Genomic DNA, 17,862 nt, shown 5'->3' on the forward strand with positions numbered 1-17,862 from the left:
TGTTTCATCTGTAAATCATTATGGGAATTATTGTTATTTTAGCAATATTGTCTTTGAATCCATGAACATGAGATGTCTTTCTGTTTTCTTAGGTCTACTTTAATTTCTTCCAAAAATGTTTTGTACTTTTCAGTGTACAATATTGCACATAGTTTTCAGTGTTCAAGTACTGTACTTCTTTTGAGAATTCTGCCCCTCTAGACAGGCTCATGCCACCTGCTTCCTAAACCTTGAGGCCTGCTGCTGGATCCTATAAAGTTTCAGTCTTTGGCTGGGGTCCCAGAATAAACCCTCTTGGTTCTTGAAAAGTTTCCTAAAGAATGCCTTCACTAGCTGAAACATCTCATTTGATGATGTCTAAATCTGCCCATCTTTATTTTTAAAACCCTTCATGACTTCAAGCCTTGGAACACACTTGCAGGTGTCAGCAGGCAATGTCTTTATCCTTATTGAAATATTTGCTGAGCTTGGAAGAGGCCAGGGCACCCATCTGGGAGCTGTCATGGCTGAAGATGACAAAGCTGAGGTTGCCACAGTCATAGTGTTTGATGAGTTCCTCCGTGGTGCAGCGGATCAGAAGACTGCCTGCTCATAGGCTTCCCTGCTGCAAGACGGTCTGATTCAAAGCAAAGATGACTTGAAAGAGAGAAGTGAAAACCACAGGTCCTTTCAAATTCAATAACAAGGCAATCTTGCCTTCTTATACTATTTTTGTTGTTGTTCCCAGTTTGCAATAGCCTCGGTGTTTGTTATGCAAGGACACGGATGCTCCTGCTGAAAAAGGGAACACAAATCTGTGAATGGCATCCCAAGAAAAGGAGGACAGTCTGCCCAAATCACACCCAGTCTGATCCCACCTGGAGAAGTGCCTGAAGAGGGGAACAGGCAACCTGGAATTCCTCCATGTTATGAACTGAGATGGTGAGAAGACCCAAAGTTGGCTTGTGAAGAAACAGAGGTGGGCGGGGAGGGGGCTGGAGAAGCACAGACTCACACACCAATGGGTTTCACTTGCATAAAAGCTTTGACAGGAACAGATCAATATACATTCCTAGTCTTTTCTAACCATCAGTGCAGCGTTCTCCACCTAATGGATTCACTATATCCATGGGATGTTCATGGAAGTTAGTATGAAAAAAAAGGGGAAATGAGGGTTAAATAAAAACTAAACAGAATTTATTTTTACCAAACTTCTCAGACTTTGAATACTCTGAACAATGTGATTCACCCCAAGGGGGAAGAGAGTGTGCTGCATTTCCCAAACTTATTTGAGGCACACATGCAAGAGAAGGGTTTGCTGGAACATCTGGGAATATTGGATTCGAGGATTTTAACAGTACAGTGACTCTCCCTGGCATCAGAGAGCTGGTTGGTGCCAGGGGGAATTGTGGCATCAGGAGGGAATTAGGACTGGCCGCCCTCTTCAGGGCTCCTGGCAGCACTTAAGATCCAATGGGGAAGCGGACTTGACCCAGCAGTTAGGGCATCCGTCTACCACATGGGAGGTCCGCAGTTCAAACCCTGGGCCTCCTTGACCCGTGTGGAGCTGGCCCATATGCAGTGCTGATGCGTGCAAGGAGTGCCATGCCACGCAGGGGTGTCCCCCGTGTAGGGGAGCCCCACGCACAAGGAGTGCGCCCTGTAAGGAGAGCCGCCCAGCGCGAAACAAAGTGCAGCTGCCCAGGAATGGCGCCACACACATGGAGAGCTGACGCAGCAAGATGATGCAACAACAAAGAGACACAAATTCCCATGCTGCTGACAACAACAGAAGCAGACAAAGAAGAACATGCAGCAAGTGGACACAGACAACAGACAACTGGGATGGGGAAGGGGAGAGAAATTTAAAAAAAAAAAAAAAAAGATCCAATGGCATTTTCTCTTGCGTGCTCTCCCAGGTCTGGATGCTGATTTATAACCTCTGACAGCCATCTCTCTACTTGCTCCCTTCCTTGAAAAAAAAACTGAAAACTATTTATTATAATGTAAGGTAGAACAAATAAGGGGTAGAAAGCCACAGTTTGCAAACAGGAGACCAGCCTGATGCATCCTGTTGGAGCTGTCCCCAGACCGCTCTTCATTCGGCTCTCTATCAAAGGCCTCTATCAAAGGCCACCACTGCCCCACCTGGTCACTGTCTGTCCCATGACCCTGTTACTTTCTCCATAGACCTTATCACGAGCTCACATTCCCTTCTTCAAGACATCGTCCAAGCCTGGACTAGACTTGATGCTGGGGATATCGCCTGCCGATCTTCCTTCCCTCTAATTCTGTGCTGGTTCTCTTCCCTGGGGCAGTCAGTGGATTATAGTCATCCAAGACAGACACTTCCCCATTCAGAATTATACCCCGTCCCTGGTGGGGCATCAGGTCAGGGACTTGACTAATGATGCTCATCCAGGTCAGGTCCCTGCCAGTCACTGGTCCTCAAGGACCACGAGACCTGGGAACAGCAGAGGCTGGGGGCAGAACGTGGGAAGGGAGCAAAATGCCATGCATGACCCTGGGGTACTCTCAGATTCTGGAAACGGAGTAGGTGGTAGACCAAGTATCATCAAGAATGGGATGATGAGGGAAGCAGATGTGGCTCAAGTGATAAGGCCTCGACCTACCATATGGGAGGACCTGGGTTCGATCCCCGGGGCCTCCTGGTAAAAAAGAAAACGAGAAATTGTGCCTGTGCGGCGAACTGAGTGCCCGCACGGTGAGCCGAGTGCCCATGCAGTGAGCCGAGTGCCTGCATGGCGAGCTGAGTGCTGGCCAGTGACCAGGCAAGTGAGTCATGCAGCAAGATGACGCAACAAGGGAAACGGACTTGGCCCAGTGGTTAGGGCATCCGTCTACCACATGGGAGGTCCGCGGTTCAAACCCCGGGCCTCCTTGACCTGTGTGGAGCGGGCCCATGCGCAGTGCTGATGCGCGCAAGGAGTGCCACCCCACGCAGGGGTGTCCCCCGCGTAGGGGAGCCCCACGCGCAAGGAGTGCACCCATAAGGAGAGCCGTCCAGCGCGAAAGAAAGTGCAGCCTGCCCAGGAATGGCGCCGCCCACACTTCCAGTGCGGCTGATGACAACAGAAGCGGACAAAGAAACAAGACGCAGCAAATAGACACAGAACAGACAACCGGGGGGGGGGGGGGGATTAAATAAATAAATAAATCTTTAAAAAAAAAAAAAAAAGATGACGCAACAAAAGAGAGATGAAGGGGAGAGTCAAGGTGAAGCACAGCAGAAACCAGGAACTGAGGAGGCACAGATGACAGGGAACCTCTCTCCACATCAGAGGTCCCCAGGATCGAATCCCGGTGAATCCTAGAGGAGAAAAATGAGAAAAGAAGACCAAAAAAAGAGAAATAGATATAAAAGATCACACCGTGAATGGACACAGACAGCAAAAACGGCAGGGAGGGGGGAGGGGAAAGGGGGGGGAAGAAACAAAAAGAATGGGATGATGAAAGGAGTCATGCAAGTTCCTTCTTGGATTGACTAATAAGGTAGGCCCAAAGCTAGCACAGTGCTAAATGTGCCTGAAGTTGCCTTTCTTCCTTCTTCCAGTCAATTATCAATAGTCCTTGTATGCCAGCTCTTCCGAGACTGAAGACACAGCAGTAGGCAAGAAAGGCAGGGCTCTTTCTTCCTCACTCTTGAGGGAGATTCTTGCTGTGACTCAGGGATGGATCCTCTCAACTACAGAATGACAGCTACTACTATGACAATTGAAAAGCTAAGCTGAGGCAAGAAAACGCTGTTAGGAAATTTGTTGAATCACACAAAAGTACTCAAGCTACAGATCCATCAAGCGGCTGCTCTTTGGACCAACACCATTGACTGTGCAGGCAGGGAGAGGGAAAAGAGGTGTGATATGGGGCATTTTCAGGACTTGGAGCTGTCCTGAATGATAGTGCAGGGACAGATGCTGGACATTATGTATCCTGCCATAACCCATGCTGTGTAGCTGTGCTCCAAAATGTATTCATCAAATGCAATGAATGTACCACACTAAAGAAAAAGTTGATGTGGGAGGAGTGGGAGGTGTGGGGAGTGGGGGCACATAGAAACCTCTTATTTTTTAATGTATCATTTTGTGTGATCTATGTAACTTATTAAAAAAAAAAGAAAGTTAAAATTTTTTTTGAAAAGCTATTTTTGAAAGATTTAGGGAAAAGGAATGTAAAAAGAAGAAATATGAGCCAAGAGGACAATCAGCAGGAAGACCAAAAGGAAAAAGACATAGTAGAAGAGGGCCTGGGTTCCCATTTTCAGAATGAAATAATGGAAGAAAACCATAACCTTGGAAGAAAATTTTAACCTTTGAGCAAGCTATTGCAAGAGGATTTTTCAACTATTTTGAAAAACTGAAGTATGAATACCATCTCAAGAAATCCTTGAAAAGGGAAGCGGACTTGGCCCAGTGGTTAGGGCATCCGTCTACCACATGGGAGGTCCGCGGTTCAAACCCCGGGCCTCCTTGACCCGTGTGGAGCTGGCCCATGTGCAGTGCTGATGTGCGCAAGGAGTGCCGTGCCACGCAGGGGTGTCCCCCACGTAGGGGAGCCCCACGCGCAAGGAGTGCGCCCGTGATTGCCCGTGAGGAAAGCCGCCCAGCGCGAAAGAAAGTGCAGCCTGCCCAGGAATGGTGCCGCACACACGGAGAGCTGATACAACAAGATGACGCAACAAAAAGAGACACAGATTCCCGTGCCACTGACAACAACAGAAGTGGACAAAGAAGAACACACAGCAAATAGACACAGAGAACAGACAATGGGGGGGAGGGGAGAGAAATAAATTAAATAAATCTTTAAAAAAAAGAAATCCTTGAAAAAAATGAATTTTGGTGAAGAGTTAGAAAAAGGTCTTGATAGTCATAGATGTAAATACTTGGTTGATGATGGATCCATTTCTCCTATCAAAGAGTCAACAGCAGAGGGTAAGGATACAACCCATCTTGAACATGGTGATGAATGTGATATCAAATTGGTGGAGGATGATTATTTCATAGTAAGTTCAGAATTACCAAAGAAGATGAGTGTTTGTTTAGAACAAGAAGAAAATAGTTAAGAAACTGCTTTGTCTGGACAGAGAACTTCAAAGACCAAAAACATTGACCAAAAAGTCAGAATGACCTGACATGGAGACAGAAATATTAAATGTCAAACAAGATTTTTATCTTGATGACACTATAATCGGTGTTTCAGGTATTGGCATAAAAGTCTCTAGTTATTTTGCGTGTGTTAATTTTTAGGAGTAATAAGCTAAACTCATGATGAGGTTGCCCGAAATTGAGACCCAAGCAGATCTACCAATTCTGATTCAATAAACAGGTGGGGAATTTCTGAAGTATCCATCAGTATGTCCTTAAACAGGTGGAGATGAAATGCCCCTCTAAAAGACTGCACAATCAACACCTGTGGGCTCTTTTTAAAAGGGCTACCTTCAAGATAAATCTTGTTTCAAGCTTTAAAGAAATTAAGGCAACTTTGATGAGCAGTGGAATGATCACAACATGTCAAATTCCTTAAGTTAAAATGCATTAAAATTGTGCGGGGCAGAGCGTAAACTATAGACCACGGTTAGTAGCAGTGCTTCAGTATGTCTTCATCAACTGTAACAAACGCACCACACTAAGGAAAGACGTCTTTAACGTGGGGAGAGTGGGGGACGGGCGAGGGTGGGGCAGATGGGAATCCCCTATATATTTTTTGCAACATTTGTGTAATCTAAAGCGTCTTTAAAAATTAAAATAATAATTATTTTAAAATGCATTGACTAAGTCGGCTGCAGTCGCCCTTTTCCCATCGCCTCTCGGGTCTCCCTGGGTGTTTGCATGAGCTCTTCAGTCTGGGGAGAATCCAGGGGCCATGAAGGGGGAGGGGACGCCCCCAGGGTTTGGTAAAGGTCAGCTCTCGGCGCGCCACCCCACACCCACCGCACCGCCTGTGGCAGAGCCCCACGAAATCTGTCATCTCCCGAGACTTTCAGTTGAAGGAGTACGGCTACACCTAAGTGGTTAAAGAATAAAAGTTCTCTCCAATTTGAAGACAAATGGGAGTTCGTGAGTCCTATTGTTTTGAAGCTTTTTTGTACGCCAGGAATCTGTTACAACACAAGGTTTTGATCTGTTTTTAGACGAGCATGCAGTCTGTCTCTGGAGGACAAAGTCCCAGCGAAAAATCATCAGGCTTTGAAAGAAGATATTCTCAAGTTTATGAAGCAAGCACAAGCACAAGTACTGAGCCATCAAGATGCTACAGCTTTGCTAAAAGCATACATTGTCGAGTAGCAAAATTCTTTACAGAATTTCTGGAAGTCTGTAAAGATTTTACTGAAACTTTTCTGTCAACTAGAAATTACTTTAAAGGGTAAAGAGGGCAGCAATTTAAAAAATCAAATGTGGAAGACCGTATTGTTCGAAAACTCAAGCCTGATACATGGAATGAGTCAGTCTCTTCAAATATAAAAAGCAGACGCCAAGACAGTGCAATGAAGCTGGTACTTGCTGAAAGATTTGGAGGCGCTTTTCTTCCTCGGCTTATTCCTGGTGTAAGAGAATCCTATGTAAATCTTTGTTCTAATTCTGAGAATAAGCTTCAAATTTATAGGGATAATTGGAGAAGGCATACTTAGATTCAAGAGAGAGACTTTATAGAACACAGGCAACCTCGAATTTGCAAAAAAAATTGTGTACAGAATTATATGAAATACACAGATGCTAAATTAAAAGAAGAAAAATAAGCACCGTGTTATTTAGAATCATGATGAGACTGTGCCTCTGTTGAAGCACTTACAGAATGCTGTGTAATGCCCTGGTGACATCCTTTAAAGTTACTGTTTTAGCAGAGTGCCAAGGCATGATTAAGTGAAATGTAACTGAAAAATTACGTTTAATGTTTTTGTTGATGGACAAAGTTCCTAACGGGATAAAGCCAATGTTGAAAGACCTGGAAGAATATTTCCTTAGTGCTGGCTCGGCAGATATGGTAGCAGCTGCTGAGATCATCACTACTGACCCTAAGAAATATGTTGAGCAATTACTTTTATTTAACAGATTTAGTAAATTTGTCAAATAAGCTATTCAAGATGATCCACGATTTCTTACTGCAAAAGATAAGTCATATAAAGCAGTTGTTAATGAAGCTACCATTTTTAAACTTGAATTACCTTTGAAACAGAAAGGGGTAGGTTTACAGCCTGAATCAAAATGCCTGAGCTGCTTGCCAATTACTATGACATGTTGCTAAGAAAAACATCATTGAGCAAAAAACTAACCTCTGAAGAAAGTGAAACAAAGCTTAAAGAAGTGCTCATGGTGCTTAAATATGTACAAAATAAAGGTACATGAGATATCACAAAGCTCATTTGACCTGATGTCTTGTATTAGACATCTCTGCTAATAATGAAATTGAAGGGAATATGGTAGAGTGGTTAAGAGAGGTTAGGATACCAGCAGATTTGTAAACAAGCTTGCTAGGAGGTTTCTGGACATAGGTTATCTGAAGATTTGAACCAAGATTTCAAGTAAATGCACAAAAATAATAAATTGGCTTTACCAGCTGACTCAGTGAATATAAAATTTCTGAAAGCTGGTGCTTGGTCAAGAAGCTCTGAGAAAGTATTTGTCTCACTTCCCACTGAACTGGAGGATCTGATACCTGAAGTAGGAGATTTCTACCAAAAGTATCATAGTGGTATAAAATTATATCGGCATCATCTCATGTCAATTGGAATTATAACATTTAAAAATGAAGTAGGTCAAATGATTTGGAGGTCACAACGTGTCAACCGGCTGTGTTGTATACATGGAACCAAAGACCCCGAGAGACAATCATCTTTGAAAATCTAAAACTTGCAACTGAATTCCCTGATGCTGAGCTTAGACAGATTTTATGGTCTTTAGTAACTTTCCCAAACTCAAATGGCAAGTTTATTGTATGAACCTCAAGTCAATTCACCCAAAATCTTCACAGAAGTTACCCTCTTCTCTGTGAACTAGGAGTTCAGTTTAATAAAAAATGCAAAAGTTCAGAAAAGAGGTAAAATAAATGTGATTGCCCACTTAGAGCTCACTACAGAAAGGATGAGAGAAGAAAAGAATGACAGGGAAACAGACTTGGCCCAGTGGTTACGGCGTCCACCTACCACATGGGAGGTCCAGGGTTCAAACCCTGGGCCTCCTTGACCCGTGTGGAGCTGGCCCATGCACAGCGCTGATGCGTGCAAGGAGTGCCCTGTCACGCAGGGGTGTCCCCCGCGTAGGGGAGCCCCACGTGCAAGGAGTGCGCCCGTGAGGAGAGCCGCCCAGCGCGAAAGAAAGTGCAGCCTGCCCAGGAATGGCGCCGCCCACACTTCCCGTGCCGCTGACGACAACAGAAGCGGACAAAGAAACAAGACGCAGCAAATAGACACAAAGAACAGACAACCCGGGGAGAGGGGGAATAAAATAAATAAATCTTAAAAAAAGAAAAGAAAAGAATGACAGAATAGTTCACCTAAGAAGCGCTCACATGATTAGATGGAACAACTAGACAGAAGATCAACAAGGAAACAGAGAACTTGAACAATATGATAAATGAGCTAGACCTAAAAGACGTATTTAGAATGTTGTCTCCCAAATCAGTGGGTTCTACATTCTTCTGAAAAATAAGGATCTTTCTCAGGATAAACCATGTTAGGTCACAAGGCAGGTCTCAATAAACATAAAAAGACTGAAATAATACAAAGCACTTTCTTAGCTCTTTATGGAATGAAACTGGAAATCACAAACAGATGGGAAAGGGGGAAATTCACAAATGCGTGGAAGCTGAACAACATATTCCTAACAGTCAGTGGGTCCAAGAAGAAATTGTAAGTGAAATTAGGGAAATAAGTAAGTAAGTGAAATATGGAGACAAATGGAAACAAGAACACACATATCAAAATGTATGAGATACAGCGAGGGCAGTGCTGTGAGGGAAATTTATAGCCCTGCATCTACACTTAAAAAGAAGAAAGAGCTAAAATCAAAGATCTAACCAAAAAACTGGAGAAACTAGAAAAAGAACAGAAAATCATTCCCAAAGCAAGCAAAAGGAAAGAAATAGCAAATGTTAGAGCAGGAGTACGTGAAATTGAGAACCAAAAAAAAAAGAGAGAGAGAAAATCAACAAAACCAAAGCTGGTTCTTTGAGAAGATTATTGTTAAAATCGACAAATTCCTGGCTAGACTAACTAGGAAAAAAGAGAGGAGATGCCAATAAATAAAATCAGAAAGGAGTGAAATTACAACTGATGCCTAGGAAATAAAAAGGATCTCAAGATATTATGAGAAACTGTATGCCAACAAAGTAGACAACCCAGATGAAATGGACAAATTCCTAGAAATGCACAAACAACCTACACTGATGCTACAAGTAATAGAGGAACTTAAGAAACCAATCATATTTAAAGAGATTGAATCCCTCATCAAAAATCTTCCAACAAAGAAAAGTCCAGGACCAGATGGCTTCACAGGTAAATTTTTTTTTTAATATTTATTTTTTTTTTAATTACATTAAAAAAAATATATGAGGTCCCATTCAACCCCACCGCCCCCGCCCCTCACTCCCCCCACAGCAACACTCTCTCCCATCATCGTGATACATCCATTGCACCTGGTAAGTTCATCTCTGAGCATCACTGCACCCCATAGTCAATGGTCCACATCATAGCCCAGACTCTCTCACGTTCCATCCAGTGGGCCCTGGGGGGATCTACAGTGTCCCGTAATTGTCCGTGAAGCACTATCCAGGACAACTCCACGTCCCGAAAATGCCTCCACATCTCATCTCTTCCTCCCGTTCCCCACACCCAGCAGCCCCCATGGCTACCGTTCCCACACCCATTCCACATTTTCTCTGTGGACATTGGATTGGTTGTGTCCATTGCACATCTATGTCAAGTGAGGGCTTAGATTCCACATGGGTACTGGATGCACTCTTCCCGCTTCTAGTTGTAGATACTCTAGGCTCCATGTTGTGGTGGTTGACCTTCTTCAACTCCATGTTAGCTGAGTGGAGTAAGTCCAATAAGTCAAAGTGTAGGAGCTGAAGTCTGTTGAGGCTCTGGGCCTGGGTGTCATATTATCAGTCCAGAGATTCAAATCCCCTACATATATCTTAAACCCAGCACCAACTACAATTCCAATAAAGTAGCATGCAAGTCTTGTGTAAAGAGATCCCCTCTGAGTCCATTTCCATCACGCAGAGACACCAGCTCCAAAGAAGGGCCATCTGTCATGGCAGTGAACCCCTTCTGCCATGACCATAGAACCCGTGGGTCTCTTTATCCCTCAAAAGAACCAATACCTGGGGTTGTATCTACCTTATCTGTCTCTTAGACTCTGTTCAGTTGTACATAGGGCTATTCCTTCTGACAACCTCCAGACTCTTTTTTAGAGACTCACAGCCTTATAATCTCATTTCTCCTTTCCATTTCCCCCTTACATTAGGTCAAACTGCTTCCCGAAGTCATGTTATTATATGTAGACAGGTATATTCTGCTGTTCCACATTGAATCTTTAATTCAAGGTCATTTTCTAGTTGCTTCTTCAGCTGGTATGTGGTAGTGATCCCTCGGTGCCAGGGAGGCTCATCCCCGGGTGTCGTGTCCCACGCTGGGGGGAATGCATCACATCTACACGCTGAGTTTGGCTGTGAGAGTGGCCACATTTGAGTAACATGAAGGCTGTCAGGAGGAAACCCCCAGGCACAATGCTACTCTAGGCCTTGTTCTTATTGCAGGTGCAAAGGCTCAAAAGTATAGCCATTAGTATCAAGAGCCCACTGTTGGGCCCTCCTTCCTTCCTGGTTCTTGCCGTTGCACCTGGAGGATTGCCGCTGCTCTCCCAGGGCCCACAACAGTGACCCCCCGGCCAGGAGCCCAGTACCCCCCCAGCTGTTGTTTTTAATTGTTTCCACTATGAGTATATATAGACATTACCATATACCCTGGGCATATGCCCTGTATAACTCCCTGTCAACCATATATATCCTGTCAATAATATCCCATATCAGTATTCCTCCGCTGCCATTGTTGAACCATTTTGTGATCCAAAACTTACCGTAAAGTGAATCCCACCCTAATGTCAGCTTCAGAAGAGTCTTAGATCACCAAAATTCATATATACAATATACAGTATTTCCCCAGATCCACCATAAAACCTTTTGCCGTCCACAGCAATAATCTTTTAACTTATTCATATCATATTTCCTGAAACTGATGTACAGATTCCGAAACTATAGTTTTCAAACAAGGTAACATTTGTGCTTACTATGTGGTCCATACTTTAGGTTGTACAGTTTTCTCAATTTTTTAGTTATCCTATGTTTTGTCTTATGGTTTTCATTATTAGTCTGTCGTCCCCTATATGTTTTTGGTGTAATATTAGCTGTTTTATATTCATCCTCGTGTACTCTCACATAACTCCTCTTTTGCCCCCTTATTTACCTTTGTTCCATCCATTGCACGTCCATTTTCCCCTCCCCTTAGGACCCACAACGCCTGCCAATCTAATGCCCTGGGAGCCGTCCTTTCTCACGAGAGATACAGTTCTCTCTATTCGACGGCATTAGTCTTCCCCAGGATATGGGTCCACCCCACCCAATGGTAGAACCCACCTTGGCAAAATGAGCCTTCAGCTATTCCCTCCGGAGTCCGTCCCGCATCAGACCATACCCCCTGAGCGTCCTAACCAGGTAACCCTCCTACTTATACTTTGATATGTTTTACTCAACATTTAGTTCTCAATGAACTTCTGGCACTCTCCCATGTTTGTATGTTGCCCATCCCTCCCACCTATTTCTTGGACCATATTACCCCTCTTCCCATCCCCAGCCCCCCTCAAACCCAGAAAACCCCACCCGAAGGTAACCCCTTGCCCCCATTTTGTCCCTTCTTTGTGCTCATACTTACCCCCAGCTCATCACAGATTCCACCCCTACAGACATTAACTCACAGCCTTCCTCCACCCCCCGATTTCCAGTAAGCCACTTTTCCAGACTCTAGCTCTCTGAGGCAGTTAACTTATTTCATATCATTGAGGTCATATAGTATTTGTCCTTCAATGCCTGGGTTGCTTCACTCAACATAAGATTCTCAAGGTTCATCCATGTTATCACGTGCGATTGTAGTGTATTGGTTCTTACAGCTGAGTAGTATTCCATTGTGTATATACCACATTTTATTGATCCACTCATCTGTTGATGGACTTTTGGATTGATTCCAACTTTTGGCGATGATGAACAATGCTGCTATGAACATTGGTGTACATATATCGGTTTGTGTCCTTGTTTTCAGATCTGATGGGTATATACCCAGCAGTGGTATTGCTGGGTCATATGGCAAATCTATGGATAATTTTTTGAGAAACTGCCAAACTGTCCTCCAGAATGGTTGGATCCTTCTGCATTCCCACCAGCAATGGATGAGTCTTCCCCTTTCTTCACATCCTCTCCAGCATTTGTATTCTACTGTTTTTTTCATGGCTGCCAATCTTATGGGAGTAAGATGGTATCTCATTGTAGTTTTGATTTGCATTTCCCTGATAGCTAGGGATTTGGAGCATTTTTTCATGTGCTTTTTAGCCATTTGTATTTCTTCTTTGGAGAAGTGTCTGTTTAAATCTTTTTCCCATTTTTTAAATGGGTTGTTTATCTTTTTGTTTTCGAGATCTATGAGTTCTTTATATATGCAAGTTATAAGTCTCTTATCAGATATATGGTTGCCAAATATTTTCTCCCATTGTGTGGGTTCCCTTTTTACTTTCTTGACAAACTCCTTTGAGGTGCAGAAGGCTTTAATTTTGAGGTAGTCCCATTTATCTATTTGTTCTTTTGCTGCTCGTGCTTTTGGTGTGATATTCATGAAGCCATTTCCTATTACAAGGTCCTGTAGATGTTTCCCTACACTGCTTTCTAAGGTCTTTATGGTCTTGGCTCTTATATTTAGGTCTTTGATCCATCTTGAGTTGATCTTTGTATAAGGTGTGAGATGGTAATCCTCTTTCATTCTTCTACATATGGCTATCCAGTTCTCCAGGCACCATTTGTTGAATAGGCCATTCTCTCCCAGTTGAGAGGGTTTGGTGGCTTTATCGAATATTATATGGCTATATACATGAGGTTCTATATCTGAACTTTCAATTCGATTCCATTGGTCTGTGTGTCTCTCCTTATGCCAGTACCATGCTGTTTTCACTACTGTAGCTTTGTAGTATGTTTTGAAGTCAGGAAGTGTGATTCCTCCTATTTCGTTTTTCTTTTTCAATATGTCTTTGGCTATTCGGGGCCTCTTTTTATTCCAAATAAATTTCATAGTTAGTTTTTCTAGTTCCTTAAAGAAGGCTGTGTTGATTTTTATTGGGATTGCATTGAATGTGTAGATCAGTTTTGGTAGGATAGACATCTTAATAATATTCAGTCTTCCTATCCATGAACAGGGAATATTCTTCCATTTATTTAGGTCTTCTTTGATTTCCTTGAACAATCTTGTATAGTTCTCGATGTATAAGTTTTTTACCTCTTTAGTTAAATTTATTCCTAAGTATTTGATTTTTTAATTTACTATTGTGAATGGTATTTGTTTCTTGATTTCCTCCTGATCTTGCTCATTATTGGTGTATAGAAATGCTACTGATTTTTGCGCATTGATCTTATAACCTGCGACTTTGCTAAACTCATTTATGAGTTCTAGGACCTTTGTTGTAGATCTCTCAGGGTTTTCTATATATAGGATCATGTCATCTGCAAATAATGAAATTTTGACTTCTTCCCTTCCAATTTGAATGCCTTTTATATCTGGTTCTTGCCTCAGTGCTCGAGCAAGTACTTCCAAGACAATGTTAAATAGGAGCAGAGACAATGGGCATCCTTGTCTTGTTCCTGATTTTAGAGGGAAGGATTTCAGGATTTCGCCATTGTAAACAATGTTGGCTTTAGGTTTTTCATATATACTCTTTATCATGTTCAAAAAGTTTCCTTGTATTCTGATCTTTTGGAGTGTTTTTATCAGGAAGGGGTGCTGTATTTTGTCAAATGCCTTTTCTGCATCTATAGATATAATCATGTGGTTTTTTTCTCTCAATCTGTTTATATGGTGTATTACATTGATTGATTTTCTTATGTTGAACCATCCTTGCATACCTGGAATAAATCCCACTTGGTCATGGTGTATAATTCGTTTAATGTGTTGTTGAATACGATTAGCAAGTATTTTGTTAAGTATTTTTGCGTCTAGGTTCATTAGAGAAATTGGTCTGTAATTTTCCTTTCTTGTGGTGTCTTTGTTTGGCTTTGGTACTAGGGTAATGTTGGCATCATAGAAGGAATTAGGCAGTGTTCCTTCTGTTTCGATTTTTTGGAATAGTTTCAACAGGATTGGTGTTAGTTCTTTCCGGAATGTTTTGTAGAATTCACCTGTGAAGCCGTCTGGCCCTGGGCTCTTCTTAGTTGGGAGATTTTTAATGACTGATTCTATCTCTTTGCTTGTGATTGGTTTGTTAAGATCATCAATTTCTTCTTTCGTCAGTATGGGCTGCTTATGTATTTCTAGGAATTTGTCCATTTCCTCTAGATTGTCATTTTTGTTGGAATATAGTTTTTCAAAGTATCCTCTTATGATAGTCTTTATTTCTGTGGGGTCAGTGGTGATATCACCTTTCTCATTTCTTATTTTGTGTATTTGCATCTTTTCTCTTTTTTTCTTTGTTAGTCTCACTAAAGGTTTGTCAATTTTGTTGATCTTCTCAAAAAACCAGCTCTTGGTCTTGTTTATTTTTTCAAGTGCTTTCTTATTTTCTATTTCATTTAGTTCTGCTCTTATCTTTGTTATTTCCTTCCTTCTTCTTCCTGTTGGGTTACTTTGTTGTTGTTTTTCTAATTCCTTCAAATGTGCAGTTAATTCTTCAATTTCTGCTCTTTCTTCTTTTTTGATATATGAATTTATGGCTATAAATTTCCCTCTCAGTACCGCTTTTGCTGCATCCCATAAATTTTGGTATGTTGTGTTATCATTATCATTTGTTTCAAGGTAGTCATTGATTTCTTTTGAGATTTCCTCTTTGACCCACTGTTTTTCTAAGAGTGTGCTGTTTAATTTCCAAATTGTCATGTGAAGTCTGGGTCTCTGTCCCTTGCAAATTTCCAGCTTGACTCCACTGTGGTCAGAGATATTGTTTTGTATGATTTCGATCTTTCTGAATTCATTAAGCCTTTCTTTGTGGCCTAGCATATGGTCAATCTTGGAGAATGTTCCATGTGCGCTTGAGAAAAATGTATATCCTGCTGTGTTTGGGTGTAATGATCTATATATGTCTATTAGATCCAGCTCTTCTAATATACTGTTCAAATGTTTTGTTTCTTTAGTGATTCTCTTTTGAGATGTTCTGTCCAGAGTTGATAGTGGTGTATTAAAATCCCCCACTATAATTGTAGATGCATCTATTCTTTCACTTAGTTTTTCCAGCGTTTGCCTCACATATTTAGAGGCGCCCTTGTTAGGAGCATAAATATTTATGATTGTTCAATCTTCTTGACAAATTGTCCCTTTCACTAAAATATAGTATCCTTCTTTGTCTCTCACAATTGTTTCGCATTTAAAGTCTATTTTGTCTGATATTAATATAGCTACTCCTGCCTTTTTTTGGTTGTTGTTTGCTTGTATGATTGTTTTCCAGCCATTCACTTTCAACCTCCATGAGTCTCTGGGTCTAAGATGTGTCTCTTGTAGGCAGCATATAGATGGGTCGTATTTCCTTATCCAGTGTCCCAGTCTGAATCTTTTGATAGGTGAGTTTAATCCGTTGACATTCAGTGTTATTACGTTTAGAGAGTTATTTATGGTAGCCATATTTTGGTTGGATTTGTGTTTGTTATATTTTGTTTGTATTATTTTATTTTCCCCTTCTATTTTTGTCTTTCTTGTTGCTTTTACACTCTCCTCCATCTCTGACTGTCCTGTTTTTTCCTTTCTTCCTGCAGAATTCCCTTAAGAATTTCTTGAAGGGGAGGTTTCTTGTTGATATACTCTTTCAGTTTCTGTTTATCTGTGAATATTTTGAACTCTCCATCATTTTTGAATGCTAGTTTAGCTGGATAGAGTATTCTTGGTTGGAAATTTTTTTCCTTTAGTACCTTGACTATATCATACCACTGCCTTCTTGCCTCCATCGTTTCAGATGAGAAATCAGCACTTAATCTTATGGAGTTTCCCTTGTATGTGATGGTTTTCTTTTCTCTTGCTGCTTTTAGAATTTTTTCTTTGTCTTGAGCATTGGATAATTTGACAAGTATATGTCTTGGGGTGGGCCTGTTGGGGTTTATGACCAGTGGAGTGCGCTGTGCTTCTTGGATATGTACATCTGTCTCTTTCAGTAGATTTGGGAAGTTTTCATTCATTATTTCCTGCAACACTCCTTCTGACCCCTTTCCCTTCTCTTCTCCTTCTGGAATGCCTATAATACGTATGTTTGAGCGTTTTGCATTATCATTCAGGTCCCTAAGTCCTATCTGGATTTTTTCTACCTTTTTATTGACCACTTCTACTATCTGTTTGATTTCCAATGCACTGTCTTCCACATCACTAATTCTCTGCTCTGCCTCTTCTAGTCTGCTGATATTTGCTGCAAGTGTATTTTTGATTTCTTGAATTGTGGTGTTCATTTCCATCATATCTGTTATTTTTTTGCGCATGTCTGCAATTTCCCCTCCAAGTGTTGTCTTCACGCTGTTAACCTCTTTCATTACTTCATCAAATTTGTCGGTGATAAATGTTCTGATATCTTTCATTGCTTGTGCGAAGTCCTGCCCCACTTCCTGATTTTCAGTTTGTTGATTGGATTCAGCCATGTTTTCCTGATTACTGGTTTGGTTTGTAGATTTTTGTTGCTGTCTTGTCAACATTTTTTCTTGACGGGTTTAATCAGTTCCTTAGCTTCTTTGTCTAGTCTTGGAGATTAATTAGCTGTTGTTTTTGCGTAAGTGTTATATCTTCTCTTTGTCACTTTGTTCTTCTTATTCCAATTTCTTATTGCTAGTTAAGCTCACTTTAAAGGAAAGTATTAGTGCTGGGGAACGTCAATTGTGTAAGGAAGGAAAAAGTGTGAAGTAGTATTGGTGATATATGTTTACAAAGCAACAATATGAGTTCTGGGAGGATGGAGGTTAGATCATGTAAATTGTGTAGAGTTATAGTAGTAGGAAAGTACCTATAATGAGGTAGACGACTGAATATGGGAGGAATGTGGTACGTACTAAGAGGCTATTGTTTTTGTGAGAGAGGGAAAGAGAAAAGAAAGGTAATAGTTTCAGGGACGAATACCAGATGGAAAACTAAACAAAGGTATTAGAAATTAAGAGTTAGACACTTTGTGGATCAAAGAGAGGGAGATGGAATATAGGAGAGATAGCAGATGGTGGAGGATATCAAGTTGTAGGGGAAAGGGGATAGTGTAGACAGGATAAATCTATTCACAGAGAAATGAGGCAGTGGAGGGTGAGGAAACCCAGCAAATGTGAGGTATTTCCTGTAGGACCTATTGTATTGTTAAGGTAAAATAGTATAAGAAGAATATTGGGGACAAGAAAGAGAGGATTGAAAAAAAAAAAAAAGAACAAGAAGAACAACAACAACAACAAAAAATAAAAAATAAAAATAAAATAAAAAACCAAAGAACAGACACCCCGCCGCCAGGCTCGGCTGGGCTCAGCTGGGCTGAGCCGCCCGCCGCGGCTCGGCTGGGCTCGGTTTCCCCTCCCGCTGCGGCTCGGCTGGGCTCGGCCGGGCTCGGCTTTCCCACCCGCCGCCCGCCGCAGCGCGGCTAGGCTCGGCTGGGCTCGGCTCCTTCACCCACC

General features: G+C 41.8%; 1 protein-coding gene and 1 pseudogene across 1 annotated transcript in view; both read left to right on the forward strand.

Moving 5' to 3' along the window:
• Window positions 1–502: 502 nt before the first annotated feature.
• LOC101424858 (TATA box-binding protein-associated factor RNA polymerase I subunit D pseudogene) lies at window positions 503–5,128 on the forward strand (annotated as a pseudogene).
• A 731-nt stretch (window positions 5,129–5,859) lies between these two features.
• The window catches only part of TMSB10 (thymosin beta 10), a 93,599-nt gene continuing 81,596 nt past the window's right edge, over window positions 5,860–17,862 (forward strand). The window contains 14 exon segments of the mRNA XM_071208675.1: window positions 5,860–5,885; window positions 5,987–6,077; window positions 6,079–6,148; window positions 6,151–6,377; window positions 6,380–6,605; window positions 6,608–6,672; window positions 6,674–6,794; window positions 6,797–7,201; window positions 7,204–7,329; window positions 7,332–7,448; window positions 7,451–7,483; window positions 7,486–7,752; window positions 7,755–7,908; window positions 7,910–8,111. Coding sequence (XP_071064776.1) covers window positions 5,860–5,885; window positions 5,987–6,077; window positions 6,079–6,148; window positions 6,151–6,377; window positions 6,380–6,605; window positions 6,608–6,672; window positions 6,674–6,794; window positions 6,797–7,201; window positions 7,204–7,329; window positions 7,332–7,448; window positions 7,451–7,483; window positions 7,486–7,752; window positions 7,755–7,908; window positions 7,910–8,111 — 2,130 coding nt within the window.

Source organism: Dasypus novemcinctus, chromosome 17, assembly GCF_030445035.2.
Source record: "Dasypus novemcinctus isolate mDasNov1 chromosome 17, mDasNov1.1.hap2, whole genome shotgun sequence".
NCBI lineage: Eukaryota > Metazoa > Chordata > Mammalia > Cingulata > Dasypodidae > Dasypus > Dasypus novemcinctus.